The sequence below is a fragment of the Filicampus tigris genome, chromosome 12 (genome assembly GCF_054856515.1).
Source record: "Filicampus tigris isolate MCC_2025a chromosome 12, RoL_Ftig_1.0, whole genome shotgun sequence".
In the NCBI taxonomy this organism is placed as follows: Eukaryota; Metazoa; Chordata; class Actinopteri; order Syngnathiformes; family Syngnathidae; genus Filicampus; species Filicampus tigris.
In genome coordinates, this window is record NC_141228.1 from 17,690,868 (window position 1) to 17,715,403 (window position 24,536).

Consider the following 24,536-nt stretch of genomic DNA (forward strand, 5'->3'; position numbering starts at 1 on the left):
GACATCCATAAAATGTCAACTTTTTATTTTATTTGTATGAATTGGTTAATAGAGACAAAAAGTAGCAGTTAAATGTGTATTTAATTCAGCTTTTATATATTTTCTGAATATTTATATGATTTCCTGGATATAATGAACGCACCCAGAGATACTCTCGTCCAATCACCGTTCGCCCAGTGATAACGGCAAGTTTTGAACTTGTAGCGCTTTCGCCCATTCCTCGTTGTTTTTCTTCTACAGTGCTCACTTTTAATTAGTTATAATGGACGAAAACATGAAGCATCAACTCACCACGAACGCACTCAAATACAAATCAGCGCTGCATCGAATTATACAAAAGGTGCGTGTTCCAAATCGTTGATGATGAGACGTGATCTATAGTTCGTTGGAGCTACAAAATCGCATTGTACTTGCCATCAAATGTCAAACTTCTGAAATCAACGTTTTTATTCCTCCCCCCTAAACAGTACTCCAACCTGCCCGATGAAGTCACGGCGATAGAAGTGGACCTCAATAACACCAGAACAAAAAGTAAGTCGTTGTTTATTGTTCATGTTCATGTCAAGGTTCTTGATTATCATGTTTTGACTTGTTTTGTCTATTTTTTTTTAAAGACCTGGTGCACTACATGACGCTGTCTAAAAAGCAGCTGAAGGCGATGGAATCAGAGGTGCAAAAAATAGTATCACTTTTCCCTACTAACCCATTGATCTTAAATAACACTTCTCGTTTTAAACGAGGGATAATGGACTTTGCGGTTTATTTTCCTTGATGAACCGAAAATGCACTTTAATCATCCAAGGTAAATCGACCTCAAAACCTTTTCAATAGACATGTCCAACACCACCCTGTTCAAACACCTTTTACACAATTTGGTGTTCTCAAGGCAAAATTCACAACAGATGTTTGATTCGTGAATTTCCTGCTTCTTTTTTCAATAATAGAATTGGTATTTAAACAGTCCTTCTCTTCAAGCTGCTCACATTTTTTTTTTTATCAAATGAGACCAAGATGACACTAAACAAGTGATCAACATGACCTTGCCATTGTGAGTCTTCAAACAAGATATTCTCAAGGGAAGTGGCCACTTGTATGAAAGTCACATCAGCAGGTTTAAACAGAGACCGGACGAGTTACAGAAAGACACAGAAGTGAACGTCTTTGGGATTTTTGATGGCTCAAATATGTTGGGAATTTTGCCGTTCGGTTCAATTGTTAGAGAACAAGAATTTAGAGAAGAGTCAGCAAGCACTGCAAAACGGACTGAAACATTGAACTGTTGGCAATGTGCATTCAAAAGTTTAGAAAAAGTCAAATTAAGTCTACCTTTTAAGGTGTCAGTGCATTTTAGGTTCATCCTGAAACCACCCGAAAGTCGAATATTACAAAATTTCTGTGAGTAGTGTATGTGCCAAAACAAGTGAATGTAGTCATAAAAATATTAAAGCTGAATCTCTCCTCAGAGCCTGTTGGATTCAAGAGATGACCTATTACAGTGTAAGTGTCAATTGCATGTAAAGGGATATCTAATGACATTTGTAAACATGTTGTATTCATTAATACTCCTTTTTCTTCCCCGCCACCACAGCGCACAATTTTTCCAGTACTTCACAGGTTAGTCCACTTTCTTCTTGCCGTTGGTGCTTTTCCACTCGTCAAAGCAAGAAAATATGCAGAGTTTGATACCTTCTGGGCGATGCAAACCACTGCTGACCTCTCATTGGTCTTGACATGCCAATATTTATATTATATTTAGGTATGTTTGATCCCACATTTTTCAGACCGCTACCAGTATGAGTACGCAATTCTCAAGTACTCACCGATCCCAAGTAACCGGTACCGCTAGTACTTCTGATACATACAATTTATATTAAATCAATGACAGAACTTTTTAAAGCCAGACCATTTCTGACAAAAGACAAAACCGTCTTTGTTCAAAATAAATTGAAGTGCAAAATACAGGTTAACTGGTAAGCATGACACTATGACGTTGCACTATTGATAAATATATATTTTTAAAAATTACCTACGGTATTCAAAATAAGAAAAATATTAAATGGCTTAAAGACAAAATAACATAAAATATTGTCGGCCATGCATGTCATTTAGTTAATTAGTTCATAGTTGCCAATTCTGAATGTTTTTTTTTGTAAATGTTCAAAAGCTGGACCAAACGCCACAAGATGCCGGAGCTGATGAGACTCGTGTTTCTTGCCATATGTCCGCTGATGATGATGATGCTGCAGATGATGAAGGTAAGCGCAGCAGTTTATAACCTGACAGAAAATGACTTTGTCAAACTCATGGCCAAAAATGAGTTTGACACCCATGCTTTAAAAGCTTGGACAGAGCAAGCAATATTTTCTATTAGAAATTATGCAAAGCCAACTTATTTCATTAGACACTCAAAACCATTAGCCAAAAATATGCATTTTAGAGAGAATAACTATAGTTTTTCATTCAGCAAACCGTGTGAAATGTCTAATGAAGACTAGAGAAAGATGTGAAAAGTGCTGTGATTCTTGATCGCTAGGGCGTTTTGAGAAAAGTATGTCACAGGTATGTTTTTAAGTTGCCTGGGAAATGTTTTAAATTGTATTAAAAAAAAAAAACAAAAACAAAAAAAAAAACAAGTTCTCCTTTTAAAGTTTGGTATTTTTTCCATTCTTTTCTCCCCACTGCAGGAGTGTCAAATTTGTTTTCCTGGCAGAGCTCTCCCGACGGCAGTCAGTGGAACATCCCAGAGACTGATGTCCTCCCTGAGGACCAAGACGAGGAGCTGGAGATGAGCCTGAGAAGTCAAGGCAGCGCTTTGTCAGAGCTCTACCCCGGCATGATCGATCGAATCGGGCGGGCGCGGCACCGTTGGCGCGTTTCCAAGATGGGGGACAGTGTGCTCCGGAAGTACCACAAGTGGCGACGGCAGTCGAGCAGAGGCAACCGTATCAACACGGCGGTGGTCGCGAGGCACAGACAAACCACGAGCAAGAAGGCGACAGAGAATCCAGGATCCAATTGTACCACCTGGCAGTACTCCCCATTCGGGACGCAAACCGATCTGGCCGTGGACGTGTCTTGTATCCCAGAATCTCCTAAATTTAAAAAGATTGAACTAAATGACACCTTCACTGTGGGAAAACAGCCATCCTTTTTTGCCCTCGGTCCTTCCAGTGCCTCCTTCGGGACTTTGTCGGACTTGTCCTCAAACTCCAGAAGGCTTTCTGTCCCTGCTGCTGGAGGGAAGCCATCTGTGTGCGTTCTCAGCCCTTCGCGGTCTTCTCATTCCTCCTCTGAGGCATGCTTAGACATGTTGCTAAGATCCAGAAAGCTTATGGGGGAGGACCCAACCTCGTGCTTCGTCAGTCCTTCACGGTCTTCGGGGGCGTCTTTGGACATACCCTTAAGCTCCAGGAGGCTTTGTCTCTCTGTTGCTAGAGATCAGCAGTCCTCAGGCATGCCCAGTCCTTTGCGAGCTTCTGATCGCTCTATGAGGATGTCCTTTGACCTTCCATTAAGATCTGACAGGCTCTCTCACGAAGCTACCAGAGAGCAGCCATCCTCATGGGTCCTCAGTCCTTCGAAGTCTTCCAGTCCCTCCTCAGACCAGTCCCTAAGAGCCAAAAGGCTTTCTAGCGCTACTATCGGAGAGCAGCCATTGCTGCAGGTTCTCAGTCCCTCGCGGTATTCTGGTCCCACCTTGGACCAGTCACTGAGGTCCAAAAGGCTTTGTCGTGCTGCTGCCGGAGAGCAACTGGCTTCGTGGGTCCTCAGTCCTTCGAAGTCTTCCAGTCCCTCCTCGGATCAGTCCCTGAGAGCCAAAAGGCTTTCCAACACTGCTACTGGACAACAGCCATTGTCGTGGGTTCTCAGTCCTTCCAGTCCAGCCTCAGACCTGTCCCTGAGATCCAAAAGGTTTGCCCTTGCTGCTGCTCAAGAACAGCATCAGACATCTTCATGGGTCCTCAGTCCGTCGCGGTCTTTCGGTCCTTCCTTGGACCTTTCACTGAGATCTAAAAGGCTCGCGCTCTCTGCTGCCAATGAGCAGCAGCAGCAGCTGTCCTTGCGGGTCCTAAGTTCTTTACAGACGTCCTGTCCCTCCTCTGACTTGTCTCAAAGTTCCAAAAGTCTTTTCTCCTCTACGGACATTGCTTCTGAAAGCGCTGAATTTCAAGAGCGACCTGAGGTCTATGGTTTTCCGGTCAGGCAGAGTGAAGGCCTTCGAAGATCTCATCAGGCCTTGTCCAGGAGCCCCAACTCTGCTCACGTGCTTGGCTACTCCGGGTCCTCGGCTTCCCCACTACGAAAGCCACTTAAGCCCCAGGCGCTTCACCCTAAGTCCTGCTTGGGCTCCCCTCCACATGCCCACAATAAGCTTCGGCGGTACCTCTCTTTTGACTCCTGCTTTGCACCGGGCTGCGTCACATACTCCAAGCAAGACCTGGAAGACGATTACAACAAGCACTACCACAAGTTTGTGTGTCTTAGCAAACACTCTAACGGGCCCCCCAGCCGAATGTGCGTCGTGTGCAACGAGGCCAGCCGGCATCATTCCTCCCAAACGCTGGCGGCACTGGCTTTGTCCCCGCACCGCTTCGGGCTGAAGAAGCGTCACCGGGAGTTGGACCGGGAGAACATGTACCACTCTAAGTGGAGTCCCTTCTCTCCAGAGTCTAAGCGGCACAGAAACGAGAAGCTGAAACGCCGCCTCTGTCTGCCTGACGCCGAGGCTTCTCAGTGTGGCATCTCCAAGCAAAGCACGTTTTGAGGTGGCAGTGGTCGCCCGCTGACGGAAGATTCCGTTCAAGGAAACCCTACTTGGTAAACATCCTTTACACAACACTATGTTAAGACCGACGGGTTCGATCTGTTGTAGTTTTTAATCATCGTTTTGAAGAAAGAAGGTTGCAATTTAAGACAGCTGGGAATTGCTTTAAATGTTTCCTTTACGGTTTCATTCATGTCTTTATTGCTGTGTATTTGTGTAAATGTCCAGTCCAGCCTCTCTTAACCAGTTATTGCTTTTATTCTGTGGTATGACCACAGATAATTACTTTTTGTTCCTCCTCCCTCCCATGAACAGAAAATGATGACTGAAAATGTGTTTTACTCGCCTCTGCTGGGCCGCTGTAAAGGTGTTTTAATTCACACAGCTTTAATTTGCATTTTACATCAAAATTTTTACACGCGTTCACTGTATTTTCACCATTTCTGTATGTTTGTTGTTGTTGTTAGTTCCAATAAAAGATGACTAAAAAAAAAATGTTTGGGGCTTCTTGCTGAATCAGTGTTTATTTTGTATTTGTATTTTATGTGTATGAAAACATTAATGCAGCATATTCACGACCACCGGGACATTGTAGACAGTCACTCGCTTTAGTACAAAACTCAAATGTTCTTGTAAAACGGAAAATCTTTGGTCACTGATTTGTGCGCACACCTTTTTTTTTTTTTTTTTTTTTTTTTTAAACAACAAATATGGTCATATAAAATTGGGCAAACTAAAGTGTTCTAATTGTATATTTACATAACCCAAGCGATTAACCAGAGTTCAGTAGAAGCACTCGGCTGCTGTAACAAGGGCAACTTTTTTTTACTGTAAAATGGAGGGCGGCATGTAACATATCTCGCCAGTTTACCACTCCAGTTCCACTGGGTACTTTCCGGTCAGACATGCGGTGCAGTGCCCAACGCCGCCACTTGACTTGTAAGTGGAGTCGATCATTTTGTCACCTTGCAGGGAGGCGATTCCCTTCTGGACCGCCGTCACCAGCCCTTCTACGGTCAGGTACTGCACGCTGTCGGCACCTGAATGCAACGCATCGACCACAACGCGCTCAGCGGAAGTGAAACGCCAAGCGGGCTTATCGGTGCTTACCGATGTATCCGGCGATGTCCTGGAACTCCGGCTTGTTGGCGATGAGTTCCTCTTTAGTGGGAATGTTGATGCCCATGTAACAGGGGAACTTGATGGGAGGGGAAGCCACTCTGATGTGGACCTGTGAGGAGGAGGAGTGTCGCTCGTGGTCAAACCGGTCATTTCCAGTTAAACTTTTCACTATATTTTGCTTGCAAGTCAAAGCAAAAAAATGTGCAAAGACTGTTTTGTATGTCAGAAAGTCAGAAGTTGGGTCACCTGAGAGTGTCAACGTTCCCAGCAGGCCCGCTAGTTGAAACATTCTGATTAATTTTGTGTTTGTGGAGTATAAATTAAGCAGCAAAATGCACTTGTTTTTAGTCATCTGTGGGGGCGGCCATTTTGTCTTCTGTCGACGGAAAATGACATCACAACTGCTCACAACGACCAATCACGGCTGACCTGTTTTCGGAATCTGAGTCGTGATTGGTCGCTCTGAGCAGTTGTCATGTCATTTTCAGGCGACAGAAGACAAAATGGCCGCCCCCAGAGATGGCTAAAAACGAGTGGATTAACACTTATTCCACAAAGGCAATATTTTTCAGAATGCAACGTTTCAACTAGTGGGCTTGCATAGAACATATTCTTGAAAAAAAAAATGTTTGCGTTGACTTCCACTTCAAACAGCCGAGATTTAATTTTATGGTCAGGAAAAACCAGTCGAACAAACCTCTGTGGCGCCCGCCTCCTTCAGTAGTTTAATGATGGGCGAGATGGTGTTGCCTCTGACGATGGAGTCGTCGATCAGCACAACCCGCTTTCCCGCAAAGTTGTCCGTCAGGGCGCCAAACTTTTTGGCGACGCCCAGCTGCCTCAGGCGGGTGTTGGGCTGGATGAAGGTTCTCCCGACGTAGCGGTTCTTGCACAAAACTTCAATGTAGGGCAGGCCAGACTAGCAACAAAGCTCAGTTTAGAACCAAGGAGGACAATTTGGAGGTTTTGTTGCAGATTTGGTTTCTGGCGGACCTGCTGGGCGTAACCCAGTGCGGCGGGCGTTGCCGACTCTGGTACAGTGCTGACCACGTCAGCGTCCGTCGGAGCCTCAATGGCCAATTGTCGGCCGCACCGCTGTCTGACGGTATAGACCATCTGTCCTGTAGAAAATGTTTGTTTTTTTTTGTATCATTTAAATTTAGAAATAGAAACGATGACGTAATGTAACATACAGAGGTCGGCATTTCACAAAATATTGCAGGTCCGTCATTCGTCGTCCGTCATTCGTCAGTCCGTCATTTTTCGTGACAAACTGAATTGTAATCGTCCGTCAGTTAAGTCCGTTAGTCCGTCAGTTGGTCCACCAGCCTGAACCCCCCCCCCCCCCAAAAAAAAAAAACGTCACTAAAACGGGCGTCAGGCAATGACGGAATAACGGTCCGTCGGTGACGGATGATGATTACACTGATAGGTGAAAACCCACTTCCGTCAATCGTCCGTCCGTCTTTTTAAAAGGTGTCCCATCATTTGTCAATCGGCAGCAAAACGGGCGTCCGTCAGTAACGGACTGATAGACCGGTCCGTCAGTCAGATGGAATGCCCACCTCTGCGTACATACACGTATGGCATGCATGCACGCACACATGCTACTAAATACTACTCCTACTACTACTGACTTAAAGGATTATAACAAAGATACCGATGCTATTCGTTAGCCCGCCCACAATTGAACGGGTTTCCGCAATAAATTAAAAAGGTACAAAATCGACACACTGTACACACTAACCTTCAAAAATGGAGTCAGGTCTGGCAAAGTAAACATATTCAAATATGCAGAAAGCAGGGAGGTCCCCCTCGCGACGTGGCACCACACTCAAAGACTTAACTCCGTGTCGGGATATCTGGACAATCTCTCCCGGGAGGATCTCCCTGTAATACCTGTGTCAAGAGAGAGGCGGAGGAAGCGGTCGGTCAGAAGTGGGACTACATCCCAAGTTTAAATATGCATAGGCGAAAGACATACTTGGCGCCGATGGACTGGAAGCTGCAGGATTCAGAGGACACGACCCAGCCCTCGGTGTCCGCCTCCCCGCCACCTGACAACCAAGACGGCCAATCGAGATGATCATCAGAAAATCCAGATGATCATCAGAAAACCAATCCTTTGAGGAGGTCTCGCTGATTGCTTATCCGGGTCACGGCATCAATTTACCTGATTTGTGCAGTTTGGAGATGGGAACCACACGTCCGATGCAGAGGGGTCTGTTCCCGTAGGGGTCCCGCACGGCGTAAATGACGTCTTTGAACATCACCAACAGCGAGTAGGACGTCGGCGTCTCCGTCATCAGATTTTTAATCCTACCATACGACCCGGGGGACGATTTCAATTCGCTGGCAGAATAAATATCACATATTTAACACGAGGACACAAACCTGGCGACCCAGTTGGGTGCGTCCACCTCTTCCAGGGGCGGAGTAAAGGCCAGCAGCTGTGTGATGAGCTCGCTGTCCGAGCTAGTGGACAGGCCTACGCCGTGACGCATCACCTGCACGTGCGCACAAACAAATCAGTACGATGCAACATGCTGGTTTATTCCCTGCACTAAGGACTGCCGAGTTCAGCAAGGACTAGAAGGTACACACAAGTGCAACGTGCCGAATGCTTCAGCATTGTATCGATTGTCGTAGGAGTGCGCACTTAATGACAAAGCACATTCATTTTCAATGTAAAATATACAGTCATACAAAAAAATATATATATATATGACTGTATATGAAGCTTTCGGCGGGAGTCTGGCCTCTGTCATTGGACGACTCGCCTTTTTCCGCAGGGCGTGTGCGTTGACCAGCTCTCCGTTGTGTGCCACCGCTATCTGGCCGTGCAGCGTGTCCACCACAAAGGGCTGACAGTTCTGCAGCTCTGAGATGCCGGTGGTGGAGTAGCGCGTGTGACAGATGCCCAGGTTGCCGTAACGCAGCTTGAGGAGCGCCTCGGCGGAGAAAGCGGTGCTTACCAATCCCATGCCCTGAAAAGAAATCGCACGGGATCAAGAAGAGGAGGGATATCGAATCGCCTACTGAACTTTGATAATAGTTTGTGAGGGGACTTGTGTTCACCTTGAGGGTTGTGTATGTCGGTGGACTGGCACCATCACTTGTAACAACCCCTGCACTTTCTTGACCCCTGGGGAGGCACAATCACGCAGGTCAACGTGGGGGAGTGGGTGGGGTGGGGGTGTGGGGTTGGGAAATTGCGATGCCACCACAGAAAGGTACAAAGTAGTGTAGTCAAGATCCCAAAATTTGGACTTCAATGCCTGCATAAAGCAACTTGATACCAACACTGAAATTATACCACAGTATAGGGCTGTGCAATTAATTGAAATTCAATTGCAATTACGATTATTACACTCCATGATTACAAAATTGGCATAATCGTAAAAAACGATTATCAATATGTGCTACTATCCAATTGTCTGGTTACACAAGGAAATCATACTTGAATTTATACATTTGCACCATTTAAAAAAAATTAACAAATTTTGCACATTTTGTTTGATCTAAAAGGAACATTCGTTCGTCTTTACATTTTCTAAATGTGAACATTTTCTCATTTTGCACCCAAAAAGAAATTATCGTTAAAATTATCCTGATTAATATTTTTTTCCATAATTAAGCAGCCCTACCACAATATCAATAAAAGCAGTACAATCATAGACATAGACAAAATACAGTATCCCGCGCAACACTAATATATATATATATATATATATATATATACACACACACATAAACACACACAAAGCTTGTATCTCTCTCTTCGCAGGATTTAACATGTATCAACATATACAAGTGCAGCATATGTGCCATGCCTGCAGGCAAACCAGACAGGTTTCAGAGAGCGGGAAGGAACATCTTAAAATGGATTGAGGCGGGACGTGAGGAGTGGGGGTTGCCGATGGAGCTGTTCCATCTACACGGAGTTGTTGCCTTGCTGCAGTTGCAGTCTATTTACCAAGATGCTTCTCGGATTACACTTGGCCCCGCCCCTTCAGAACATAGCTTAAGCCAGTGGTGAGGCCGCTTTCCTGCTCGGGGGGCGTTGCTTTCGGGTTTAACCGCCTGGTTGCCTAGGGAACTGAGCAGCAGAGCCAGACGGGTCGAGGGGGTGGGGGTGGGGAAAGCGTTTCCACGTCAGCTCGATACAAGCAGTGGGGGGGGGGGATGAGCTGGCTCCGGCGTGGGGGAGGGACGAGGCGGCGGCTCAGCACGAGGCTCAGAGCAGAGTCACATTTGAGCTGGTCTCGAAGCGTCTGAGGAGGCTCAGCGTCGAACGTGGCTGGAAGGACCGCCTGGGCCTTGAAAGCGACAGGAGGCCTCAGCCAGACACGACAATGGAGGTGGTGGGGGCTCATCAGAGTGGCGTCTACACCTCCTCAGCACCAGAAGGTAAAACTTTAGATCGAGGGGTGGGCAATTCCTTTTCCAAAAGGGGCCATGTGAGAAACTGGAAGGCTTGTCGAGGGACACACCAACACGCTAACCTCCATAACAGCTCCAAAAACTGATTTCAAGTATTTAAATAAAGCATTACATTGGATTGTTTTGATAAGGTGGTACTTGTGTACATATGGTATGTTGTTATAGTAAAAAAAAAAAAAAAAAAAAAAAAAACCTTAAAATTGCAGCACTTATATACACCCATTGAACTCCCTGTAAAATGAAAATGTTTTGTTCATTTTCTGTGAAAAAAAAAAAATAGCAAGTATATAAAACGAGGCTTCAAAATTGTGAGAAATCAAGCCACTGTTTACGCTCTCAAAGGCTGTGGGCGTGTGCTAAATGCGCTGAAATCACACCCTGCTCACCTGTTAACTGTCAAGCAAACACCGCAACCTTTCTTATGCCTACACACGCCTACTTGTTGCCAGTCACTGGACTATATCCCACCGGGTCGTCGCGGGGCTTTCGACAAGCGCGACGAGAAGCGCTAGCCCGCAAGCTAATCGGTGCTCTTCTCGAATCAGCGTACCAGCAGTGGGCTCGTCCACGGCGTCGCATCCTCGCTTGTTGTTGTGTCAGTGTCTGAGTGCACATAACAGACACTTCAGGCAAAGTTGACTGTTTATTAAACATGGCGGCACAAGTCATTCAGCCTGTGGCTCACTACAAGACAGACATTTGAGCACTATTACCGTTGTCATGTTGCGACTGGTAGAAATGGGCCATGTAATATAACTAAGTAACTCGCAATTGTGCCGAATAACAGCTGTTGTGACCGAAGTCGCTCAGGTTCTTATGTAGCGCTGGATGGGGGCGGGGGGGGGGGGGTGGGGGGGCGCTAATGCCAGACTCCACAATGTGTCATGAGGCACCATTTTAGCCACGCACAAAAATAAATAAAAATCAGGGCAACTGAAACGCTGTAGGGCTGCCGCTATCGAATATTTTAACAAATTGATTATTCCATCGATTAATCACATAAAATTTTATTCCGAAACCACATAGCTATAAATTACACCACATGGTATAATCCGTATTGCACAAGCTTTTGTAGGTCAAATTTAGATAAAAATATCTCAAAAACCTGATGTGCTAGAAAAAAAAAGTAAAGTTTTTTTAATTTATTTATTTATTTACTATTATTATTATTTATTTATTTTATTTTATTTTATTTTTTTTTTTAAATCGGCATCCAAAATATATTTAGGGACACATAAAGCATCTCAGTAAAAACCAGCGCAATCCGCCTGCTGTCATAGATTACAGAAATCAGAGAATAATTACTGTCGCGAAAGTGAATCATTAAATTTCTACAATTCTAAATTAAACAATGGCTCTAAATGATCACTCGATTAGTACAATAGTTGTGGATTCATTTTATAATCAATTAGTTGCCGATTAATAGACTAGTTCTGACACCTCGAAAATGGTGAAAAACATGTTATGATGGGCCATGCAAGACAAAATTTCCGCCCACAAAAGACCATATTATGTTCCAGTATACCTAACACGGCCTTGCTACAATTGTGCATTTTTGGGTGAAACGTAGCTACCCATCTTTGGCCGATATGTTGAAAAACAGGCGTCCAGGTTCACCAGGGGCTACTGGGGGTGGAGGAAGGCCGCCACTGGACGGACGACGAGGTGCGAGCGCTGCTGTGCGTCTGGGCCGACCGGCGCGTCCGGGAGAGTCTCAAGAGCACGCTACACAACAAGTACATCTTCCAGGAGATATCCAGCCAGATGCAGCGCACCTTTGGCGTGGTGCGCAACTGGAAACAGTGCCGCACCAAATACAAGAACCTCAAGTACGACTACAAGATGGCCAAGAACACCCACGCGGCCCGCGGCGGCCGCAGCAGCCCGGGGAAATATATGAAGTTTTACCACGAAGTGGAGGCCATTCTGCTGGAGCGCGGCTTGGAGGAGGGCTCTCTGGGGATGAAGGGCAGGCTGTGCGACGGGGAGAAGACGCCAGCCGCTTCCGAAAGTGAGGTCGTCATCGAGATTGACAATTGTACGTATGCCGTACTCGTTAGTTCCACATATGCCCAACAGAAAGATTCGAAATTAAATTGTACGATTCGGAATTTCACCCAAAATCCGGGATAAACGGTGTCATCCAAGGCGTTATCAGATAATGTGAGATTGCAGTGATTATTACATAATTTTACCGTCACAATACGGTTCACAATGGTGACGGTGAGGGAATAAACACACAAGAAAACTGCCTAGCTTTCATGTCAACAAGGATTCTCCATTTATGAAAGATTCTCAAATAAAAAAATGTAATCAATCAAATAAGAACTGCTTAAAACTTTTCCTTTTAGCATAATGCAACATCTATAGTTGGTCTCATTTTTAGAAAAGTTCAACCTCAATAGCTCGCCTTTGATTTCGGAAAGTGCTATGATATATTTTTTAATTAATCGACCGATCAATCGGCTATCAGAATTTTATCCTGCCAAATATTGTAATCGACACCGGCCTGAAAAAAAATTCATAGTCGGGCACTAACGGCTACAGTAACCGAGACAAATAATTGTATTTTCACTCACTGAGGCAGCACTTCATCACGAGGCCGAAGATTTACACTTCAATTAGTATTGTGGATTCATTGTATTTTCAGTGGAGACAACACGTCCACCATCAAGCCACTGTATAGTGGATGGTAAATTAAATTTAGTAAATAAATTGGTTAGTATGTTAATTAGTGTTATCCGCCCGTCACTTGAAAATGGCGGCTTTTCGCTCAGCCGAGCTAGCAAGTCATGGACGGAGAAACTGTGCGCCGTATGTAAATTTGCCAAATTGTGACATCGCAATTCTTGAAACTTCCAAACAGATGTAGCTAGATGATGTAAAATGTCCTGTACAATTCAAAAGTGTTGTTTACTGTGCCGTCAGATGACAACAGCGACCATTACGACATGGACGGCGACATGGATTCCCAATGGAGAGGAACGGGTAAAACGTCACAACGATTTGACGCCGTCGGGCTCCCTTGCGTTCATTCACTTCCGATTCACTTCAATTCAACAGCCACGGAGCAGCTCCACGTGGTCACCACGTCGGACACGGGTCGGAACTGGAGCGACCAGGAGGTGCGAGCGCTCATTCAGGTGTGGTCGGACGAGCGGGTGCGGCGCCAGCTGGAGAGCTCCACCAGAAAGCGGGACGTCTTTACGCAGATCTCCAACCGGCTGATGCAGCAGGGCATCGAACGCGACTGGAAGCAGTGCCACACCAAGTACAAGAACCTCAAGTACCTCTACCGCTCGCTCCAGAAGGAAAAGACGGACGATGCCGACCCCAAGCGCCTCATGAGGTATTACGGCGAGGTGGACGCCATTATGAATCGCAGGGCGAAGGGCTCGCAGGCCGACCGCCGCGCCGACCCGCGGCTAACTGCCACGCTGGAAGACGACGCTCATGCAGCCAGTGGGGCGGAGGAGAGAATGTGTCGCTCGGAGTCGGTTTCGCCGATACGCCTTGCGCAGATGCCACAGGAAGAACGAGGGATGAAAACAGGAAGTGGTCATCACTTGGACCATTGGCATACACAGGACATTTCGTTAGGTACACTTTTACTTTCATGTTTGTTTTTTACTTTAATTTAATTCGTTTATTTTTACTTAAAGTGGAAGTCGACGCAAACAATTTTTTTTTTCAAGAATATGTTCTATACAAGCCCACTAGTTAAAACGGGGCATTCTGATAAATATTGCGTTTGTGGAATAAGTGTTAAAATCCACTCGTTTTTAGCCATCTCTGGGGGCGGCCATTTTGTCTTCTGTCGACTGAAAATGACATCACAACTGCTCACAACGACAATCACGGCTCAGATTCAGAAAACACTGGCTGACTACTAATAATCCGTATCTGAAAACAATACAGAGGCAATTTACAAAATTTAAAAAATAAAAGTATTTTCACTGATGGGGGCAGCACTTCATCTTCATGCCATTTTTGGCTTTGACATGTTAACATATAGACCGGCCGTCACTTGAAATGGCGCATTTTGGCCCAGCCTAGTTTCTAATTTATGGGCAGAGAAATTCACTGTGGGGCGTAGATTATGTAAATGAGCCTATTGTGACATCCCAATTTGGCAAAATTCATCATCATCATGTAAACTAGTAAATTTAGAAAAGATTGACGGCTGCACAGGCATTCCAGGGACCCAATTTTTGCATACAAACACAACAAGTTAATTTCACACATGTCGGCTGTAACATGGAGTCATTTTCAGTTGCTGACATTTTAAACTCTACTTTTAGGCAATTTAGACAAGTATTTTATTTGCTTGTAAAAACCTTCTTTTCTATCTTTAATGGTGTGTCATTAACAGGATCCTGTGAAAGCAACCTGACGCACGGTGACACTTTGTTGACTGGCCGAGGGAAGAAGAGGAAGGCGGAGGACGAAGGTTTGATATGTGTCCGATGATTGCGTAATTACTTCACATGACAGCCACAAGCCTTTGTAATTCTCAACTCACCGACTCCCCCCCTCACCCCCGAGTCCCATGAGTGGCCTCTTAATGAAATTAGTACGGATAGTGGTAGGTTTGTCACCGCGGACAAAAGGCCAGACTCATGACGCAACCACTGAAAGAAACCTTTTGCATTCATAAATTTAAAAAAAAAAAAAAAAAGGGAGGGGGGTGTTTGTAATTTCATGCTTTTGTTTCTTTTGTTTCTCCACAGGCGCTCTCCTGACACCAGCGAAAAAAATTGCGGACAACGTGAACATTAAAGAAGAGCAGACTCACGTTCCGATAATAGAAGTCCTGTCAGTGTGCTCAATGGCCTACCAGGATGCACCACCAGAGACAAAGGTAATTATTAATATAATGATAATGTCACGTTCACTTAATCCGTAGAAGGTCACGGTAATGGACCACTGCTCTGGGAAATGCGGTTTAAACCAAATTACGCACGGTTACCACCATGTGTGAAATGCGTATCACGTTACCGTGAGGGAGTTACCCGTAGGTGACATTTAACTGGGTTAGTTTAGAGAAGGGGTGGGAACACGTTTCCCCGTAAGTGGCCATTTTGTAGGCTTTGGGAAAAAAAGTTCCTCGGTGGTTTTATAAGTTTTTAGAATTGCATGGCGCCGGATAAATGGCCTACGGGCCGTGAGTTCCCTACTAATGGCTGGCATGTGGGCAATAAGCAGCCCACAAATTTATTTTTATTTTTTTTCTAGTTCAACTTTTGGATATATTATGTAACGTACATCTCCATTCCACGTGTACTCTATTCAAACATATCTGTTAATAAAAAGATGCTGTACGTTTTAAAGTATATAATATGCACACACACATAGACATATATATATATATACACATATATATATATATACACATATATATATACATACATATACATATATAAATTAGCTGCCCTTGTAAAATTTACAATTGACACAGCGCATGTCGTTGGCTTGCATTGTGCTAGTTGCTTTCTCCGAGCAGTGAAAGAGAAGAAGAAATTCCTTCTCATCTCTCACTTTTGTTCCGCCAAACACATCACCGAAATAGTGACAAAATGTTTTTTCATAGAGCCCCAATGAAAAAAGATAATTCGTCTACAGTAGCAGATAGCGTGAACCATGATTGTTTACTCCACTTTCTGCTTCGTGTCAAGGTCACCTTCAAACAGATTGCTTTTGTTTTATTCCGAATGTGAAGCTGAAGTGATTCCACTGCTGCTCAGTGCAGGAAGAGATACTGTATATTCGAGTGGAGATACAGGGCCGCTGCTCCTTGTTGAAAAATATACTTTTAGGGTTAAAAGCAGAAGTTTCAAAGGAACCTTATGGTGATTATTGACTGTTCATCCATCAACCCTTCATCAATCAGTCCACCATCATTCCATTAACTGAGCAGCTCATCCTCACGAGGATGGTGGGCGTGCTAGAGCTTATCCCAGCTGTCTTGTTTGCACATTCCTGTTTTATAATTGTTGTCTATTTGATGTTCACCCTCTGATTTAAAAAAAAAAAAAAAAAAAAAAAGATCAGCAGTTACTCAGTACTTGAGTAGTGTTTTTACTGAGCACTTAAGTACTTATTGGGAGCAGTATTTTTTACTTACGTCATATCCTAAACTGACTGCAAGAGGTGTCAAGTAAAGTAAAAATACTTACCGGTACTTTACTTGAGTAGATTTTTTTTCTTTGCTTATGGGTAATTACTAATATACATCTCTTTGCACCTCTCTTTCTGTCCTAAAATAAGTAACAATGTTAAAGTGCCAACAGTCAAAAGTAAGCTATTCTGTGGCACCTTGGATTTTAAAATCATCATAGTACATAGTGTAGTTTTGTTGTTAAAATATTATGTTTCAAGTACCGTATGGTTTTTCACTATTCTAGGTTGCTCAAGACCGATACAATTTAAAACTGTTATTTCTCAAACGTTTTGGGGAGCTGGGATGCATTTTAGGGGTGCTAAAGCACACTCAAAAATGGGCTAGAAACGTCTATGCTTCAACTTCCACTGAAGCCTTCTTAAATCCAAATATCTTTAACGTGAATACGATTGACTTACTTGAAATTTTGGTCTACTCTCCCAAACTCTTTTAAGAGCTAGAATGTTAAGAATGTCAAACTAGTTTGTAGTTTGTACATCGCTGTCATGCGACGACTGGTGTCGGTCCTTGAACGCATCTCGGCACCAACTTTTCCCACTTCCACGATAGATAGCAGCTCGTTGTTAATTTTGAACGCCACGTTTACAAACGAGTGAACAAATAAACCCGAAACGGCTCTTTTTGTTTGGGCTGTTATCATTTTCTATCCCTAAAAACCACATGTGCCTCGAGTGACTTCAAAAGTGTCGCCGAGATGCTTCCGTTTTACGTTACCTGTGTTGCAACGCCACAAGTCCCAGGGTGAGCACCTGCGCCACCTCCAGCTGCGTGGGCCACTCTCCGGCCGCCACACAGCCGAATACCCCGCACTCTTCCCCGATACCGGACTCCTCGAACTCCATCTCGCCGTTGCCTTCTCGGCTCGCTAGCCCGGTGGCGCTTCTGCTGCTGGTTCCAATTGGCAGAAAGGGCGAACTGCGCATGCGCAAAACTCTCAGCCCCTGCTACCAGAACACGTGCCACTACAGGAGCGTGTTTCTTGCACGAGACGGCCGACTAAAACCACAACAAAATGGCACAAAATCATTTAGAGGCGATAACATCACGTCGGGTTCAAGCATTGTATTTACATTAAAAAGTACAAATTGGCAGTTTTGTAACACGGGCGTCATTACTTAAACTTATCGCACGTGCTGTGCGATAAGTTTGATAACAAATCACCTCGATCGAGTGAATCAATTGTGTTGAGCTGGCGGGATTGCGGCTTTGTCTCACTGTGTCAATAAAGAGAAGAAAATTGTGAACGTTTCCGAATGTGATCCAAAAAGTTGGGTCTTTTTTACAGAGTAGAGAAGGGGCGTCTCCCCTCAGACGTGAGAGCAGTCGCTTTTGTGATTGGTCCAAGCGAGTGAGTTGAGAGCTTTGATTGGCTATCAGAGCACGTAAGAAACGTTCTACTTCCGTCTTCTGTTCTGCGCGCCTCTGGCTCTCATCCTCACTTGACAACTTTTTGCGTGGCTTACTGGTTTTTGTGTTTGTTTTATTTGTGCAGTTTCGCGGCGTATCGAAGAGAAACATGGCCTCAACACAGGGTACAGTACAATATTTTGGATTTTGCAACTACTGGAAAAAAAAAGTCGCACCGTTTAACATGGCTTCTCTCTTGCTGTCTTTTTAGAGCTGAGCATCGGCCAAAAGCTGAACGAGGGCAAGACCAAGCAGATCTTCGAGATCGTGGATGAGCCCGGACTGGTTCTGGTGCAGTCTAAAGACCAGATCACCGCCGGGAATGCAGTGAGGAAAGACCAGATGGAGGGCAAAGCGGCCATCGCCAATAAAACCACGAGCTGCGTGTTCGAACTGTTGCAGCAATCCGGTGAAGCCACAAAAACGACATGCATGCACACTCTGCTACGGTGACAAATGATGGCATCTTAGTTAGTAGTTCGTCATCAAAATGAGTTAACTTTAACCTTGGACACTTAACCAGGCATCACTCAAACGTCAGTGCAGAAACAATTAAAGACAGATTTAATGGCAATCACTAACTTTCTAAACTCACCTTTACTTTATTTAATCCCAACAAAAAAACAAAACTCGATTTTTATTCCTGTCAACTTTCACTATTTTAATACTTTTAGTATATAAACGCCCAAATCAAATGTATTTTTAATTGGTATTTATTTTGTATATTTTATTACATACCCTATTAAATCCTAAAAATATTCTAGAGCCAACTTTATTTTGTATGTATTGTGTTGTTTGTTATTGTACATATTTATAGGTATAATTATTTTTTTTTTTAAATACTTACGGCATCACAAATTATAATTTGGGATGTTGGATACCACTTTTTTCTTACGCGTACCAGTATGAGTAGTCACTGTTGTATTTTAGATATGTAAAATTTCAATTAGCACAATGACGCAAAACATTGTTAGCAAAACCGTTCTGACGCAGGTGATGCAATATCGCGCCAACTACTGCCTAGGAGCACTTACTCAATGTCAGCTTTTCTTGGTCTTAAGTATCGGTGTCTGGTATCGGCAGCCACCATAAGACCTAAAAATAAGACCGATATCGGGCCATTACGATACCTGGTATTGGTACGTGCCCATGCCCGTTTATAATTAGGCTTTATATGTAAACGTCATATACTGTACATGAAATATGACATCAAATGCAAACAAAAAAGCTATTTGTTGTTTTTCATGGAACTTTTTTTAAAGTCACATTTTTTTTATTTTTACTCAAAACACAGACTTTGTTTTGTAAGGTGCAATTGGCACAAAAAGGAGATGCATGCTTTTTCTGCGATTTACATTGTCTTTAACAAAAAAAATCAAAGTATTTTTTTTTTTTTCTTGTGTACATTTTGACCTAACAATCGAATGTCCAGTACTGAATACACCACAGTGAGTTGTAGTACAATTTTCCAGTGCTGTTTGTTTTATTCAATTTTTATTAAGACTTTCTGAACCTACCTTAATTTACTTGTATTATATTATAAGTTAAATTATACAGTAAATTTAAATTATTTTGTGTTGATTTACAAATGTGGATGAATGGATAAATGATCATGCAAATGGTAACCTGAAATGGAAACAGATGTTTTATTCATATCACATTTTGGGAAATTTGCAGGCTTCAGACAACTTAACTTAATTGAATGTAAATGAATGCATTGAGTACAATTAACATTTTACAGTGTTGAAAGTCCACCATCGTTGTCATGTGCCGTTGGCGTTAGCCCGATCCTTGCGTGACTCGGCACGCTGCTTGAATTTAATTGTCTAACTGTAACCCGTATGCCACTCATGAGACCATCAAATCTTGCACATGAGCACCTTGTGACTTGTAATCAAGCAGAACGTAAGCGACGTTACCTCCCTCACTTGACATTTGACACGCATTTCTTTTCTTTTTTTGTTTTTTTTTGTTTTTCTCAAATCTTTTCAATGTCTTGCAGGCATCAAGACGGCCTTTGTGAGGCAGCACTCGGACACGGCGTTCGTGGCGGCGCACTGCGAGATGATTCCCATCGAATGGGTGTGCCGCAGGGTCGCCACCGGCTCTTTCCTGAAAAGGAACCCGGGTGTGAAAGAGGGCTACCGCTTCTCCCCGCTGAAGATGGAGATGTTCTTCAAAGTGAGTCCGCGCTAAACTCAAAACAATTCCCGGCATACTTCTGCGACTTTCTTTCAATAAAGGTTCCCAAGGATCGAGAATTGACGTGCATTGCGCACTTTTTAGTCTCCTGCAAATAAGCAATTGTACACCTCATTCATTTTTCCATCCTTCATTTTTATCCCTTTTTTTTGTCGGTTGGACAAGAATGCTGGAAAATGAATAAATGTTTCAATGCAAAGCACTGATCTGCAAATTTAGTTTGAAAAAAAAAAAAAAAATCATTAAAAAATATTTTCATGTAAAACATGTTACTTAAAATGTAAAACTAAACATTCGCCCGTAAAGCAAAAACAAGTTTTCATTTGAATTTTAATGTAAATCATTAATCGCCAAATTAATAAAAACTAAACAAAGCCTCAAGAGAGTTAAAACGGTGATTGTATTTTCATTCGTGGTGGCAGCACATCATCACCAAGCTGCCAAATTACACTTGTCAATTAGCGTCTTTTATGTGGCACATGCAGCAGACACAAATATTTACCACAATTTTAAGTAGTAGATTTATTCCCCCTGACCCTGCTTTTGAGTTTTGTTTTCATGTCTGCCTTTTCTCCCCTTTTATATAATGAAAGAAACTTTTTAAAAAATCTCAAATTTGGACATGCTTTCTATAATGCAGTTCCGATATGTAGTCAGTGACACACATCCAGCCATGCTTGGGTCGAGTCCTTGAGTATTGAAACAATACTGCTTGACGTCTCCAGGACGATGCCAACAACGACCCGCAGTGGTCGGAGGAGCAGCTGTTGGAGGCCAAGTTCTGCCCGGCCGGCCTCGCCATCGGCCGCTGTGAGGTGGACATCATGAACCGCAGCACCGTGGCCGTCTTTGAGATCCTGGAGAAGGCCTGGGCCACGCAGAACTGCACGCTGGTGGACATGAAGGTGTGTATGTCATTTCTGAAAATGTGATTTGGGTGGTTGGGTATGCGATTTTTTTTTTTGCAGTGTATAATTTTTTGGTGTGAGTGTTTTTTTTTTTTTGTTTTTGTTTTGTTTTTTGAGAGTGGTGGTGATTGCGATTTTTTTTTTTTTTTTTTCTCTTCCTGGGTGCTTATTTCTGTGTGTGATTTTTATGCATATGTGAATTTTGTGTCTGAGTGTGACATTTTTGGGCGGGTGGGTGCACGTATGTCAAATTTTTGTGTTGGTGCGATATTTGGGTGAGTGGGTGTGTGTAATCCAAGGTGATTATAGTTAACGAAACATTTTCCTGAAGGAAATATAATAAAAATAAATGTTTAAAAAAAAAAAGAAAACTGACGCTGCATCTTACATTTATAAAACCAACTATAGCGCAAGTGTCCTTTATTTTCATCTTTGTCATTTAATATCATACATAAGCTTTCAGCGTTCATTTTAAATGTATTTGTTTTGGTGCTGCTGCACATCCATACAGAAGAAGAAATTTTTTTTTTTCCATTTTTTTTTTTTTTTTTCAGAATTGTGGTTTACTTCATTACACAATACCAAGTGATCTTTTTTTTCTTACACATGACAAATTCTTTACATAAAAAAAAAATACTACACTTAATAAACTATAAAAAAAAAATTTAAAAAATCTTTAAAACCAAAAAATGTTTAAAAAAACAAAAGTCACAACAAAATAAAAACTCATGAAAAATCCAACACTATTATAACCCTGCGAGTGATTATTTTTGCATGTGTGTTTTAATTTTGGGGTTTTGTATGGGTGAGTTGCTACCCCCTGCTGGTGAAGTATGCTTGCAATGAGTTTTGTTTGGCTGCCAGATCGAGTTTGGCGTGAACGTGAAGACTCAGGAGATTGTTCTGGCCGATGTGATCGACAACGACTCGTGGAGGCTGTGGCCCGCCGGCGACCGAAGCCAGCAGAAAGATAAGCAGGTCCGTCTTTTGTTTATTCATCTATAAGAACTCATTGACTTGACTGAGCCAAGGACTTTGCTCCTTCCTCCAGGTTTACAGAGACCTCAAAGAGGTGACCCCTGAGGCCATGCAAATGGTGAAGAGAAACTTTGAGTGGGTCTCCGAAAGGGTCAAGGTGCGCCAAGCCCCTTTTTTTTATCCTCACTGACCAGAAGAAGCTTTTGACCTTTGTGTCTTTTAATCAATTTCGGTAGGTTACGTTACATTTCAAAATGAATTTTAACCATGTCAAGTAGGCGCTAAACTGCTTACGCATAAAGAAATGAATTTATCAGCACGTGTCCGCTATGCCAGCTGCCTCTTGGATAGCCGAAATTATGAATTTTTTGCTCCCAGTGTGATGCAGTGCAGTTAAAGTATACAGCACTGCAAACATGCGTAATACTAAACATGTTCAAATAAAAATAGAATCACAATCCAATGCAAACAATAGTGTTTTTTTTAATGCAAAACATGCATCTAAAAAATAAAAATAAAAAATTCAATTTGAAATAACCGTCTTTGAAATGTTTTTGGAGCAACGCCTTAAGAAAAATGTCAAGGAAAAAAGGCTCAAATTGTAATAAATTTTAATACAAAATATACATTAAAAAAAACCTGCAAAACCTTTTTTTGTATAGTAATTTTAAAGCAAAATGTGCAGCTCAAAATTAAAATTAAAAATACACCTGCTTTTAAAGACATTAACCATTCTTTAGCCCGAAAAAATGTATTTGGAGACATTTTTGAATGCAAAACATGTATGTCTTAATGTAATAAATACAAAAACATTTAAGAAAATACATTATGTCCAATTCAAACAAAGGCTTTGAATTATTACTATTACTTTTGTATGTAAAGTATAATATACTTGTATATATCTATAATTAATTCAAATAATACCTCCACCCCTAAAAAAAAAAAAAAAGGCTTTAGAATTTGGCTAAAAAAAATGACAAAGTCTGTAGCTACTTGCTTTTTAAAGATTTCCTCAGTTTCTTTGTTACTGTTTTCTTATCCATCAATTGCTTTCTTCAAGCTTCTAATGAGTAATGGATGGATGGTTTTCCTGGCTGAGTGGTTATAGTACCACTCATTGCTTTGGCATGCACATGACTTCCATTAAATGATCTATTTTTTTGCCTGGGAAAATATTTCCTTCTAAATTTATCTGTGATGACTAAATGAGTGGCGCTAACCGTGCCTTATGCTGAACTTCAACTTCCCTAGCTGTTGCTGGAGTCCCAAGCCAATGGCAGGGTGGTGGTCCTGATGGGCTCCACTTCGGACATGGCCCACTGCGAGAAGATCAAGAAGGCCTGCAACTCTTACGGGATTCCTTGCGTGCTGCGTGTCACCTCTGCGCACAAAGGCCCGGACGAAACGCTGCGTATTAAAGCGGAATACGAAGGTTGGTCCCTCCCAACAGGATTTTCTTCCAACCAATATTGGATTTGGCATCAGCCTAAAAAAAAGAATCTGTATTGGTTGGGCCCTAATATTAATATAGTTAATTATTATTGTGCAACAAGGGAGCTGCTTTTTTTGGACATTTTTGTTGTTTTACCAGGAGACGGCATCCCCACAGTATTTGTGGCGGTGGCCGGCCGGAGCAACGGCCTTGGCCCCGTGATGTCCGGGAACACCGCTTACCCCGTCATCAACTGCCCGCCCATCACGCCCGACTGGGGCTCCCAGGACGTGTGGTCCTCCCTTCGTATGCCGAGCGGTGAGTCACGCTTTTGATTTGATTTATTTCTAGAATTGACCAGATGACTCATTTAAAGTCTCTCTTTCGCTGAAGGTCTGGGTTGCTCCACCATCCTCTCCCCTGATGCGGCCGCTCAGTTTGCAGCTCAAATCTTTGGTCTGACTAATCACCTGGTGTGGTGCAAGCTGAGGGCCTCCATGCTCGCCACCTGGGTGGCTCTCAAGGTGGCCGACAAGAAGCTCCAGGCCTGCAGCCTCTGAGCCAATGTCACAGAATCATCATCATCATCCTTTTGACAGGCTTATTCATCTCTTCTGAGCAAGAAAATGTTTAACAAAAGTAATCTGTTTCAATCATTCCATTAAAAAATAATTTGTTAAACTTCGTAACAAAATGTCTGATGTTTTATTACAGTGCAAAAAAAAAAAAATGCAAACAGTGCACAGCTTTGTTTTGAAAGCATGACAAACTTCATATATTTAAATCAAGTCAAAAACATTATTTACAAGAATATGTTTTATTATTTTATAGTTTTATAGTTTTACGACTATTTTGCCACATGCTGTCGACTGAAAATGACATTACAGTTGCTCAGGTAACAACCAATCACGGCTTCCCTGTTTTCTGGGTTTGGTCACGTGACGGCACAGAATTGTATGACGTGGACTAATGCTGATTTCCAGGAAGGTGGGAATTGTGATTTATCCCACTCGGATTGTCCAAGTTCTAATCTCAAAATGTTTGATGCGAATGCAAGACGTACAATAACGGCATGGTTTCACACAGTCAGTTCAAATG

The 24,536-nt window shown here is 42.9% G+C and overlaps 3 protein-coding genes across 7 annotated transcripts; 2 read left to right on the forward strand and 1 right to left on the reverse strand.

The window, feature by feature from the left end:
* The first annotated feature begins 158 nt into the window (after positions 1 to 158).
* hjurp (Holliday junction recognition protein) lies at positions 159 to 5,251 on the forward strand. Its single transcript, XM_086047146.1, has 7 exons — positions 159 to 340; positions 468 to 531; positions 615 to 670; positions 1,464 to 1,497; positions 1,589 to 1,614; positions 2,165 to 2,255; positions 2,685 to 5,251. The coding sequence occupies exons 1-7, from the start codon at positions 263 to 265 to the stop codon at positions 4,763 to 4,765; spliced, it is 2,430 nt and encodes an 809-aa protein (XP_085903272.1). The 5' UTR covers positions 159 to 262; the 3' UTR covers positions 4,766 to 5,251.
* A 19-nt stretch (positions 5,252 to 5,270) lies between these two features.
* On the reverse strand, positions 5,271 to 17,790 carry ppat (phosphoribosyl pyrophosphate amidotransferase). 2 transcript variants are annotated; one of them, XM_086047147.1, is made up of 12 exons: positions 17,673 to 17,790; positions 17,226 to 17,507; positions 8,966 to 9,032; positions 8,668 to 8,874; positions 8,282 to 8,394; positions 8,061 to 8,206; positions 7,872 to 7,944; positions 7,635 to 7,786; positions 6,881 to 7,008; positions 6,585 to 6,806; positions 5,876 to 5,996; positions 5,271 to 5,805 (listed from the first exon to the last, which is right to left on the reverse strand). In XM_086047147.1, exons 2-12 carry the CDS (start codon positions 17,432 to 17,434, stop codon positions 5,633 to 5,635), a joined length of 1,611 nt encoding a protein of 536 aa, XP_085903273.1. In that variant the 5' UTR covers positions 17,435 to 17,507; positions 17,673 to 17,790; the 3' UTR covers positions 5,271 to 5,632. The 2 variants fall into 2 exon arrangements, with proteins under 2 accessions (XP_085903273.1, XP_085903274.1); XM_086047148.1 differs by lacking the exon at positions 17,673 to 17,790 and having other exon boundaries at positions 17,226 to 17,513.
* paics (phosphoribosylaminoimidazole carboxylase, phosphoribosylaminoimidazole succinocarboxamide synthetase) lies at positions 10,111 to 24,119 on the forward strand. Of its 4 annotated transcripts, none has more exons than XM_086047142.1 (16): positions 10,130 to 10,297; positions 11,934 to 12,368; positions 13,259 to 13,318; positions 13,394 to 13,473; positions 13,543 to 13,930; positions 14,703 to 14,780; positions 15,061 to 15,191; positions 18,004 to 18,043; positions 18,130 to 18,327; positions 19,921 to 20,099; positions 20,846 to 21,025; positions 21,893 to 22,006; positions 22,080 to 22,163; positions 23,258 to 23,438; positions 23,598 to 23,756; positions 23,832 to 24,119. In XM_086047142.1, the coding sequence occupies exons 1-16, from the start codon at positions 10,243 to 10,245 to the stop codon at positions 23,996 to 23,998; spliced, it is 2,529 nt and encodes an 842-aa protein (XP_085903268.1). In that variant the 5' UTR covers positions 10,130 to 10,242; the 3' UTR covers positions 23,999 to 24,119. The 4 variants fall into 4 exon arrangements, with proteins under 4 accessions (XP_085903270.1, XP_085903268.1, XP_085903269.1 ...); XM_086047143.1 differs by having other exon boundaries at positions 10,131 to 10,297; positions 13,394 to 13,455; XM_086047144.1 differs by having other exon boundaries at positions 10,111 to 10,297; positions 13,394 to 13,930.
* The last annotated feature ends 417 nt before the right edge of the window (positions 24,120 to 24,536 follow it).